Raw genomic sequence first — 12,700 nt, 5'->3', positions numbered from 1 at the left:
CTCTCTCATTCTCTCTGTCTCAAATAAATAAAATCTTAAAAAAAAAAAAATCATTATCTTGCAGCCCCAGCTTTAATACTTAGGCTTGAAAAGAGTGAGATTTGTTACAGAACACAAGTGACCTGAGCTAATCAGAGATTAAAATAAGGAGACGGGTCTAATCATCAACATAATAAGATCCATTCACCAGAGTTAGGCAATTATCCTTTATTTCACACTCCACAAAGACAAAGCACTCCTGTGAGACCCAAGCTATCTTTGCAGCTCTCAGCTGCCCAGGACTGACACCAAATCCTCTGAATGGAATCGACTGGAGATACACGTATTACTCACATACTGTTGAAGAGCTCGCGGTATGTTTCATCACCTTTGCCTTCGGACATCAGGCTATCCAGCTTGTCAATTAGCTTGGCTTCCACCTGAAACATACCCAAATATTACTCCCTTTCCTCCCCTTCACAAGTGGGATCTCTAGGCAAACCGAAACGTATTTATATCTGCAAGGGAAAAAAACCACAGTAAATTTTGTGAAAGCAACATTATCATAAGCTGTGGTTAATAGCAGACACCCCCTTGGAATTCTAGGGGGCTAACTGAGATGGAGCAACGTGACTTCAAACTCCCAGAGGGGTATCATTTGCCGCCACCAAAGACATCTATTTGTTGACTCAAACACAAATGCTTGCAGCCCAGCTTAAACATTTGAATTTTTTTAAGAGCTATAAAAACTGGCAAGTCTACTTATTTATTTATTTTTTTAAAAATCACTAGATGTGTAAGAACAGTAGCAAAGTAACATACCCACTGACATTAATTTAAATCTTTGATGTGTTTTGTATCTATTTTCTTTCTCAAAACAGTTCGAGGTTGCACTAAATCTTTGCTCAAGTTGAGAACTTGCCTTATCCATGTACAGATGGTAGATCCATAGAAATAGTCTAAGTCAGCAATAAGCTACATGAGAGAGAAGGGACATATTTCCCAAAAAACTGCAGTCAAAACATTTGTATCTTCAAGAATGTAAACTCCTTGGGCCTTGACTATCAGGCAAGCAGAAATATCCCTTCATCTATCTGAGGCAGAAAGACAAAAAATCAAACACCCCTGCATGGTCAGAGAGAGGTAAGCTACTACAGATTGGGAGGGATATTTGACTTTGTCAAAGGACTAAGCTCAGTTATTCCTTTGAACCAAATTCTAATAAGGCTATGAAGACCAAAGGGAAGGAGAGCGGGTCCCCCCCATGCACGTACAATTTTAAAATAGCCTTCCATTCAGTTATTAGCTTTCTTGAAATGAGATATCAATACAGGTAAAATGCCATGCTTCTGCAGGAGGAGGGTTCTGTGTATGCACTCAGCTCGCTCATAGAGTTGATAATCATTCCTAAAATTTGAGAAAGCCCTTCATTTGGAGAAGCATGAAGTGGGGGGGGAAGCAGATCCTTCACACAGATGACTGAGTACAGGTCAGTGAGGTGACAATGCGAACAGAAAGAAAGCGACTATCTCCAACTTGAGTGACCTGGCGTGGCAAAAGCAGCTGATTTCTTATGTAATCTGGTTTTGCAATAAAAACATCTATTCTTTCCAAAACTGGAGCAGAGCAATCAGAACCTATGTCAATGAGAAATAATAGGCTCATCCAGGAATCTAGATGCAAGAATTTCCACTGCTCTCTGGTTTAAATTAATTATCAACACTTCAAGCAAAAAGCAATAAAACATACTGTGCATCAAACGCTCAAAACCTAGCCATTCGCCAGGAGCAATGTGCAGACCACAGAGAGGTCAATGATTTTAAGAATCATTAAGCTTCTGATTCCTCCGTGTTGTGTCTGACTGGGAACAGAACAAGTCCCTGCCAGCTCTTCAGCAGAGACCCCGGAAATCACAGAATTTTTCAGCAGAAAGGGATTTTAGAGCTCCCCCAGAGGCTCAGGGGAACATAGGACTGGAGAGGTGACCAAGGCCACGGGAATGGGAGAAGGCAGGCGAGGCTAGAATCTAAGTCCCTTGACAGCTGGCTCGGTGCTCATTTCCCAACTCGGAGTTGAATCTGGTAGCTCAGAGATGCTCAAGGAGAAATGAAATTCTCCCCAACTGCTCTGAGAAGCTCATCCGCCTACCTGTTTAAAATTGCCACTCCGCCTCTGCTCCCAGTCCATCATATCATGAAAAATAGGAATCATGACATTCCGGAGATCTGGCTGGGGTATCAAGGTCACTTCTAGGAAAGGGCCAATCAAGGCAGGAATAAAATGAAGCTTGTGCTCTCCTAAATTGAATAAAACATTTGAGTTTCAGTATATTTAATCTTAGTAGGATTTCAGAAAATTAATATTATTAAATTTATTATAAATGATTGCCACAAGTATATTCAATTATAGTTGTCTCTCCAGGCAAGAAAGTATTTCCCTAAGCAGATACATAAACAATGAATTTCCATATGTTAATATTTCTCCATCATTTTTTATGAAAAAACTGTGGATTTACTTTTTCACAATTTAACAAAAAGCTCTAAGATACCATGAAAAATTACACCACAAATTAAAAATGACAAATTAAAATTATACCAAAAGTTAAATCATCGGGAATTGGTTATGTATACTCTTATACAGTCACAAATCAAAATTTTTCTGCAGTCACTAAAACTGAGGCTTAGGAAGGATAATAGGCAAAGCTTTTCGATAGAATTGAAAAAGCAAGGTACAATACAGTATGGACAGGTACCTCTTATGTTAAAAAAAAAAAAAATCTATATATAATAGTCAAGAAGCTTATATCCCCTAACGTTAACCACGAAGGTTATCTCTGGGTGGTAAGAGTCGAGTCGATTTTTTTTTTTTAAAGATTTATTTATTTATTTGAGAGAGCGAGAATGAGAGAGAGAGAGAGAGAGAGAGAGAGCACATGAGAGGGGGGAGGGTTAGAGGGAGAAGCAGGCTCCCCGCCGAGCAGGGAGCCCGACGCGGGACTCGATCCAGGGACTCCAGGATCATGACCTGAGCCGAAGGCAGTCGCTTAACCAACTGAGCCACCCAGGCACCCCGAGTCGATTTTTATATATGAAAAAAAGTGGTCCCTGCATTGTACAAATTTTCTTATGTTTTTAAACATAATAAACACACAGCCTAAATAAAAAACTAAATGGTAATCCAAAAAAAGGGAATGTGACAATTTTCTAAAAAGATTACACTTTAACAACAGTGAACTCGAAATGGTGTATTACCAAAGTACACAAAGTATGGTGCTGATGCTTCATTGAAAAGGAAGGTAGAAGGTAGGATGGGCACTGATGATTTCATCTAGTAGATGAGTGTCGCGTTCCATCCATTACACTAATGGTCTATGTTAAATATCAGAGTTTTACTTTGATAATAAGAATACTGCATGCAATGGAAAACACATTACTTTTCAAGTGCTAACCTTGAGCATTGTGGCTGAAAGCATACGACACTTAAAGCATCCATTTAAAACCCATAGAACAGGTTGGGAAGCTGGGCAGAAGAGAGCTGGCTTCATGATTAAGATAGTTTCCCCCCTTATTATTCTTTTCTACCTCTGATCTTTTAGTAGGAAGGGTCAAATACACACAAAATCATATCGTTCAGAGTTACTGGCACATTTTGGAGTTACATACCTTCACATTAATTATCAATTTCTCTACTTTGTTTTCTGTACTAGGAGGCATTAGGGTGGCCAAAGAGCTCAGACGTATACAAATCCAGGGTACAAATATACTGTTTATGTTTATATTGACTTTAGAGGGGATTTAATTTTTTTATTTAATTTTTTATTTTATTTTATTTTTTAAGATTTCATTTATTTATTTGAGACAGAGAGAGAGAGAGAGCACGCACAAGGAGGGGCAGAGGGAGAAGCAGACTCTCCGCTGAGCCAAGAGCCCAAGACCCTGAGATCATGACCTGAGCCGAAGGCAGACGCTTAACTGACTGAGCCACCCAGGCGCCCCTTATTTTTTATTTTTTGACACAGCAAGTGGTGGGGGGCAGAGAGCAGAGGGAGAGGGAGAGCATCTTAAGCAGACTCCATGCTGAGTGCCCAGTTACAGGGCTTAATCTCATGACCCTGAGATCGTGACCTGAGTGGAAATCAAGAGTCAGATGCTTAACCGACTGAGCCACCCAGGCGCCCCTAGAGGGGCTTTTAAAAGAAAGAATAGGAAAGGAAAAATTTGGAAATTGGAAAAAAATGATGAGTGAGATTAGAGACAGACAAACCCAAGTGGATGTTTGTGAAGTCACTGTGTTTTGTGACTGAAAGTGCCTAGAGACAGTTCAGCCATGTTCAGGATGTGGCCCCCATCCCTTTTCCTCAGTGCTATGGGACCTAAGCAGGACACAAGTCATAGGCCCTGGCCTATCAGAAAGTCCCTTTCCTTCCTAACACTGAGGCCACATCCTTTTTTCCTTTCTCTTTGAGGGTTTTCATTAAAAGTAACTTGTTTGCTCACCATCTTACTTACCCATACCCATTATGTGTGAGGAATAAATTTGGCTTGGAATTCTTTTTGCTTTCCTACCTTTCTCTGTGACCCAGGTACAATCGTATCTCTCCCAAGGGACTCCTTAGTTTTCCTCATCTGACCAAGAACACCTCCTTCTTACTCATCAGAAGAAACTTCCTTATTAATCTAACTTGGTGTATTTTCCTCCAAAAGAATGAATCCTTTCAAGATGGACAAACTCACTGTGGCAGAATATAGAGAACTTCACCCCACAGTTCTCCCTGTATCTCCTCCATCTTCCCAACATACACGTTTCAAGCAGGGAGCGAGCAGCCACCTTTTGCGACTGCTTTCCTCGGTTACGTCTGTCAGGGCAGAAAGGAGCAGCAACCTGAGCTCCATCACTCTTACTGTCATTTGCAAAAGCCTAACCCACTCAGTGCTTACTCAAGACATCCTGACAAGAGAGGGGAAGAGAGAGAAATGGGAGATAGAGACTTCTGGCCCAGCCTGAGATGGGCAGGCCTTACATCCGGTCCCTGAGCCTGCCCCGAGGGGATGGCTGCCGGGGTTCCAGGTCCACCACAGACATTGTGCCCGGCAGAGCCACACGCTGAGGGGACCAGGAACGCAGGACCAAGGTCACCTTGACATACGACCAATAACCAGGACGGCCTCCCCACAGGTTTGAGACTATGTAAGACACCAAATCTGGGCATAGCTTTTGGGTGTGTGTGGGGGGAGGGGAGATAGAAGTGGCAAGAAAGACAAAATAAAATGGAATTTCCTGCCAGCCCAAATAGTCCTCCCTTGCCTGTTGAAATGAGACTCAGAGCTGCTACATTATGATCTTCATTTTTAATCTTTCCTGAGCCTGGCATCCTTTGGCCTCTCTAAAGAACATCATTAGCATGCACTTATTTATCACTGTTTCCCTGAGTATTTTTGAATTACTTTGTAAAAAAAAAAATCTCTATTTATAGACATTTTACAACCTGATTTTCTTCCTTTCAAAAAGGTTTTTACTATGTATTGTTCGGTGACGGATAAGGACTACATTTATCCTGGTGAGCACTGAGTAATGTACAGAATTATTGAATTATTATGTTGTACACTTGAAGCTAATATAACATTGCATGTTAATTATATGTCAACAAAACATTTTTTTACTATGAAAAATCTTACAGGTACACAAAATTATAAAGAATACTAAAACAAATCCCCACATACCCATCATCTAGCTTCAAGAATTATCAACATTTTTGCCAATCTTGTTTCACCTATCACCCCAATGATTTTTCTCCCCTCTTGGGTACTTTAATGCAAGTCTGAGACATCATATCATCTTTAACAGGTGGGAATATATATATATATATATATATATATAATCACAATGCCTTTATTACCTCTAACAAAGGCACACAATAATTCCTTAATCTAAAACTCAGCCTAACGTACACCCCAATGGTTATAGCAGAAATGTCCACAATAGCCAAACTATGGAAAGAGCCTCGATGTCCATCAACAGATGAATGGATAAAGAAGATGTGGTATATATATATACAATGGAATATTATGCAGCCATTAAAAAACCCGAAATCTTGCTATTTGCAATGACGTGGATGGAACTAGAGGGTATTATGCTAAGTGAAATAAGTCAGTCAGAGAAAGACAAGTATATGATCTCACTGATATGAGGAATTTGAGAAACAAGACAGAGGATCATAGGGGAAGGGAGGGAAAAAGGAAACAAGACGAAACCAGAGGGGGAGATAAACCATGAGACACTCTTAATCTCAGGAAACAAACTGAGGGTTGCTGGAGTGGAGGGGGGTGGGAGGGATGAGGTGGCTGGGTGAGGGACATTGGGGAGGGTATGTGCTATGGTGAGCACTGTGAACTGTGTAAGACTGATAAATCACACACCTGTACCCCTGAAACAAATAATACATTGTTAATTAAAAAATAAAATAAAATAATAAAACTCAGCCTGTATTAAAATTTTCCTGATTGTCCTAAAACATGTCATTTACAAGTGGTTTCCTTCAATCATAATCCAAACAAAGTCCTTACACTACATTTTATGCCTTATTTGTTATTGACAGCAGACAGGCCACACCTATTTTTAAATCACTATACAGGAAAGCACGAAGATAGCCTTATTCACTGAAAACACAGTTTGGGAACACAGAACCTGCATAAACCTGAGCAGACTCTCACCAGAGAAAACTTAATTCCTCCCCGATTAGCAAAGCAAAATTTTGAGCTATGTATGACAACAGCAAAATAAACTTTACTTAAATGGTTTCTTTTCAAACTGAAGATTTAGTATACTTTCCCCATCTCTAATTGTCAGCCACATGGTATTGTTTTGAAGTATTTAGGGCATCTGCTACTTGGGCTGCTGAAGTTTTATATTTATGGGCACAAAACAGCCTGTTAGGGAAGTATTGATTTTTCTATGGCAGTTACAAGACGCTATGTTTGCAAATGTGGAAAAAAAAAGCCCACTTTATATTTAGTAAGAATGTTAGTTCAACCAAAAATAGCAAGAAAAAACTTAATCTTGAAGTACAATGGATGCCAAAGGTGGGACACAGTAGTCAAGCCTAGCCTCTTTCTTTGCAGCCTATTCCTCTAAGCATAGTACTAATGTGTAAAATTTGGGGGGAAATTTATGCCTTCCCCCTTCTCTTGACAGGGCATTTCTAGTCCTTCCACTTGGAAATGAAAATACTGTAGAAAAACACATTTAAGAGAAGGTATTCACTTTTCACTACTTGGTCTCTACTCTTCAAAAGTACATTATTTTATCAAAACCACAAGGAAATGTCACCTCACACCTGTTAGGATGGCTATTATCAAAAAATAAAAAAATGCAAAAAAGAGGGGTGCCTGGGTGGCTCAGTCAGTTAAGCATCTGACCCTTGATTTCAGTTCAGGTCATGATCTCAGGGTTGTGGGATCCCACAGCAGGGTCCATGCTGGGTGTGGAGCCTGCTTAAGATTCTCTCTCTCTCCCTCTCCTTCTGTTCCATGCCCTGCCCACAAACCCCACCCCCACCCCGAGCTCACACCCACATGCGCATGCTCTCTCTCTCTCTCTTTTTAGAGAGAGAGAGAAAAGAACAAGTGTAGGCAAGGATGTGGAGACACTGGAACCCTTGTGTACCGTTAATGGGAATGTAAAATGGTGTAGTTACTGTGGAATACAGTATGGCAGTTCCTCAAAAAATTAAACCTATAATTACTATATGATCCATTGCTCAAAGGTAAATCTAGGGGATATAATGATCAGATTTGAAAATCATACAGCTCTGTGAAGCAGACTCAATTACATGCACCCTTTATTCCTTGTTCTCCACAGAATGGAAAAACCAACCTGTTTCTAGCATATGCAAGAGTTTCCACACTTTTAGGTAAGTACTGATGACCAAAATCTGATTTAAAAATACTGTTCAGTAAAATTTGTGTTTGTGTATTAGACTAACTGGGTAGTTTCAAGTGGCAAAAAATGTATTCAGTACTCTGAGTATTATTTCCTCCGTATTCAGTACTCTGAGTATTATTTCCTCTGTATTCAGTACTCTGAGTATTATTTCCTCCGTATTCAGTACTCTGAGTATTATTTCCTCTTTGCAATTTGTTTTCTAAAAGTTAGTGTTTTTTATATCTACTAAAAACTATTGAAGTCTTGATTTCTGAAGTCATAAAGTTTACTAAAACATGATGATTCGTTTTTATCAAGATTTTTTTGTTCTACAGAAATCAGACAAAAAATATGAGATTTAAAAACTAAGCTCTGGGGGCGCCTGGGTGGCTCAGTCGTTAAGCGTCTGCCATCGGCTCAGGTCATGATCCCAGGGTGCTGGGATCAAGTCCTGCATCGGGCTCCCTGCTCCGCAGGAAGCCTGTTTCTCCCTCTCCCACTCCCCCTGCTTGTGTTCCCTCTCTTGCTCGCTCTCTCTCTGTCAAATAAATAAATAAATAAAATCTTTAAAAAATAAAAAAAACTAAGGTCTGTACAAAAAAAAAAACTAAGCTCTGTACAGGTATGGACCATTTTTTCTTATGTCTCCAAATAACATGCACAGAGCCAGTGCCTCATGAACTATGTTAAATTGAATTTTACTGGTCTGTTCCATTAAGAAATGCGCTCTGTAATTATCTGAATAAATTCTTCTTTAGCATTCAAAATACTCTACGTGACATACTTATAGGTAAACCAAATTATAACAAATATATTTTCATATTCCTAAGTAACAAGCTGACTTAAGGTCAATAAGGGGTGTTAAAACAGTACTCTGAACACTTAATTTTTCTTATAATTTTGTAAAAATATATGTTGGAAGAGAGGTTTCAACAGTTCTGAACACTTTCCCATTCTAGTTGTACAATAGCAGTGACCTTTAGCATTCACCTTCTGTTTTGGAAGTCTCAGAAAAGTCATGACACAACTCTAGGGAAATAATGCAAAAACCAAGGAATGAAGTAAAAATTCACACTCACCCTGCATTTGAACTATGTCATGCTGGGAATTGGTCGTTGAGTATAAGGAGCCTTTTCTAACAGACTGCCAGAACTGAGCTAGAGCTAGCCTCTAGGGCTGGGAAAACAGAGAAAGGGGAGAGTATCTAAAGCAGTGCTTTTCAATCTTTAGTCAAGAACCACCTGGAGAACCTGTGAAAACTCAGCTGTGTCCCACTCTCTCTTGGTGATTCCATTTCAGTAGGTCTGGGGTGCAGCCAGATAATTTACATTTCTCACAAGCTCCCAGGTGCTACCACTGGCCTATTTGAGAACCAATGTTCTAAAGAGTACTGACATAACAACATCTTGTTAAAGTAATGCCAAATGTAATATGGACACTACAGGGCTTTGAAAAACAAAGAATGAACAAAACATAAAGACTGAAAGGAGTACTCTTCAAATAAGACAAACTAATGTTATTTTCGAGCTGAATCTAAAGACACGTCATGGACTTCTTCTGGCTGGCCTGACAGCTGGAGGTTGCTTTCAAGATGTTAACTCACTTTTGTTTTTTTCCTGAAATTACCAGCAAGCACTGAACACTGGGCTTAATTATATATAACAAGGCTCTTCCTCAAATTGCTATGAATATTGCTATGTATATATACAGATCCTGGCCAAAAATCACTCTGTAAATAAACTGAAGTAAAATGATAATGGTTCGATTTTCATTTACAGAAAACAAATCCTGCCATTTACAAGTTGTGCTTGGATGAAGCCCATGAGAAAAGATACTTTTAAGTCATTACATATTCAATTCAAATAGGCCCATCACTTTAATGAATCACAAGAAGTTTACAATGCAGTAATAGTAAATGAATACTATAAACTTGCGTAGTTAGCATACAAAATTAAATAAGTTGGAATCTCTAGAAAGAAACCCTATGCCAGCGAGATTGTAAAACAATTTATTTTCCAAATATTATTCTTTTCCATGCAACCAGGTCTAGGTCATCAATTTGCTGGAGTAGTATTCTCTATGTGCTGTGTCAGATTAACAAAATTGAATCTAATAGTTTCTTAGCAACTGCAGACATTTTAAAATCCTTTGTGTATACTCTTTATGATATAGGTCCATGGTGTTAAGTTTTTAAGAGTACTGGTGCACAGGTCAATGTTTCATGAAGGTAATTCTAAATCTGTTATGATTCATAGACTCAATTCAGAGTTCTAGAAATTTTGAGTTGTTACAATCCCAAATTCTGAAAGGTTAGCTCATTGCTAACAACGTGTGTATTATTGGAGCAATGCTAGATTATAAAACTCATTATTCATTAATAATGAAATACACAAAGGTAAGGTGATTTTTCAGACAGATACCAATTTAAAAATTAGTTATAACTATATTCAGTGCCAAAATATCAATTACTTTCTATGGATGACTTTACCGGTTTAAACATTTGGTTTCAGACACTGTCACTGGTAAGTTGCCTGCCTTCATTTATACACTTAAAAGTACAGTGATAAACTACAATGGGGGTGGCTTCTCTTTCCATTACTTACCTAGGTTTTGCCACATGCTGAAAATTTCACAACCCATTGTGACGCGCATGTCACCATACCTGAAATAAAACAAAAAGCAAACCTGATACAAAACCTTCAAAACAAAGAAGTATTTGTGTCTTTTTGGAATAGAAAAGTATTTATGTCTCTTCTGAATTAAAAGACACTGTTTGTAATTAAAGATGTTTAATGTAGATGTCTTGATGCTTCTAATGCAAATCCTTGTATAAATCCTTTAATAAAACAGACTTGTCCTCTATTTTATTTGCTTCTAAAATATATTGATTCCTGAAAGATGGAGTTCCGCCCCCCCCAAATAAAAGTATAAGTAAGTTCAAAATTTCCAGAAAAGAGTGCTTCTTGTCCTCTTGCTCATTGCTTCTCCATTGTCATTTCCAGTTATGGACATCTGATTTATGAATCATTTGAACTAAACACCCTCTTAAAAGCACAACATTTGATCTGCCTCATATCCCCACCGAATTATATACCGATACTTACTTTTCTAACACCTTTTTCTTTTTGGAAGGTGTGAACATCTCTAACTGCAGACACAACTGGTTTATAAAAATGACCGCAAGGTAAAAGTAGGAATCCCAGATCTAAAACAAGATTATAGTGTTACAAAAATATTTACAGATTAAGTGACATGATATCTTGGATTTGTTTCAAAAGTGATAAGTGGGCGGGGGTACAGGTGAAATAAGATTGGCCCTGTGTGAATAATAGTCGAATCTGGATATGGGTACATGGGGGTTCATCACACTATTCTCTCTGCTTTTATATATGCTTGAAATTTGCTGTAACAAAGTAAAGCAAAGAAATATTATCTATTTCTATACTGTTTCAGTGCCTTATCACAGGTTTCTTAAGCTCCCTGGTATATGTTAAATGTTTTGTTTCTCTTATAATATGTCTGAGTATCTCCATGGAAGCTGAGGTATAAGCTGGGTTATTTTATTCCTGTGAGAATTCATTTTTGGAACTCCTTTTAATGGAGAATTAAAAAAAAAAAAAAAGGCATACACTTCTCTGGATATGCTAATTGCTTTAAATTCAGACAGCATAAAAAAATTCCCTGCCCAGACATATCTTTTGAGTTTAAGGTTTCTTATATCAAAAACAGCACCAGAAAGAGATCAGAATAAAATTCCCAGAAATAAACTTAACCAAAAATATATGACATAATGGAAGGAAACTACTTCTTCACGGACACCAAGTAAAATTAGAAATAATAAGGAGAAACGTTGTAAAGAATTAATATCTTTTATATATAAAGAGCTCTTACAAACAAAAAATGTAAGACCAAGCAAAATAATGAACAAAAGTCAAGAGCAGATATTTCACAAAATATGAATTTTAGTCAGTAATTTCAGGTTGGGTGTATATATAGGAAATCAAATATAATTGGTATAACCCTTAACTCAATAATTCTACTTACAAATATTTATCCAAAAAATAATTAAGGATATGTGCCAAGTTTTATTTTGTAAGAAGGCACATAGAGTGATTTATAAGAATACAATAGCAGAAACAACTTAATATTAAAAAGTAAAGTTGATTATGAAATTTTCATATATTTATTATTATATGGTATGATATACAGACATAGTGTGCAACCTTTAAATTCCATTGGTTTTTACTGATTTGTGCTTTTTTATGTTTTCTAGTTATCCAATAGGGACAATTTACTCAATGTTGAATATGAAAAATGTTATTTAAAAAGAATAGGAAACACAGATGCCAAAACCCAAAAACATCGTTAAGAAGGGAAGCCAAGATAAGCGTTGCCCATCTTTGTTTACCAATTATCATTTTCTGTTTAAAAAATAGTATATCAAGGGGTGCCTGGGTGGCTTAGTCATTAAGCGTCTGCCTTCAGCTCATGTCATGATCCCAGGGTCCTGGGATCGAGCCCCACATCGGGCTCCCTGCTCAGCGGGAAGCCTGCTTTTCCCTCTCCCACTCCCTCTGCTTGTGTTCCCTCTCTCGCTGTCTCCCTCTGTCAAATAAATAAATAAAATCTTAAAAAAAAATAGTATATCAAGAATTCTTAGGCATATCAAATTATATTATAGATGTAGAGAAAGTTCTGCCTTAAAGAATTTTACCAATCTTTCATTTTGTTTCTTTTCATTAATTCATTCTAAAAAAAATGTGATGATGGAGAAGTAAAGGAACTGAAGTGTTTACTTTGT

The 12,700-nt window shown here is 37.9% G+C and overlaps 1 protein-coding gene across 7 annotated transcripts in view; it reads right to left on the bottom strand.

The window, feature by feature from the left end:
- DOCK4 (dedicator of cytokinesis 4) overlaps nucleotides 1–12,700 on the bottom strand; it is a 422,159-nt gene that overhangs the window by 65,439 nt on the left and 344,020 nt on the right. For all 7 annotated transcript variants that reach the window (XM_064575038.1, XM_064575039.1, XM_064575040.1 and 4 more), the window contains 4 exons: nucleotides 11,004–11,104; nucleotides 10,503–10,561; nucleotides 2,128–2,276; nucleotides 334–419 (listed from right to left, as the gene is read on the bottom strand). In XM_064575038.1, the coding sequence (XP_064431108.1) occupies nucleotides 334–419; nucleotides 2,128–2,276; nucleotides 10,503–10,561; nucleotides 11,004–11,104 (395 nt within the window). The remainder of the gene's footprint in view (nucleotides 1–333; nucleotides 420–2,127; nucleotides 2,277–10,502; nucleotides 10,562–11,003; nucleotides 11,105–12,700) is intronic.

Source organism: Mirounga angustirostris, unplaced genomic scaffold (assembly GCF_029215605.1).
Source record: "Mirounga angustirostris isolate CCGP_5_RB_7025 unplaced genomic scaffold, mMirAng1.0.hap1 SCAF_12, whole genome shotgun sequence".
Lineage (NCBI taxonomy): Eukaryota > Metazoa > Chordata > Mammalia > Carnivora > Phocidae > Mirounga > Mirounga angustirostris.
The sequence above is the reverse complement of the archived record's forward strand: the minus strand, read 5'-3'. Positions and strand labels throughout refer to the sequence as shown.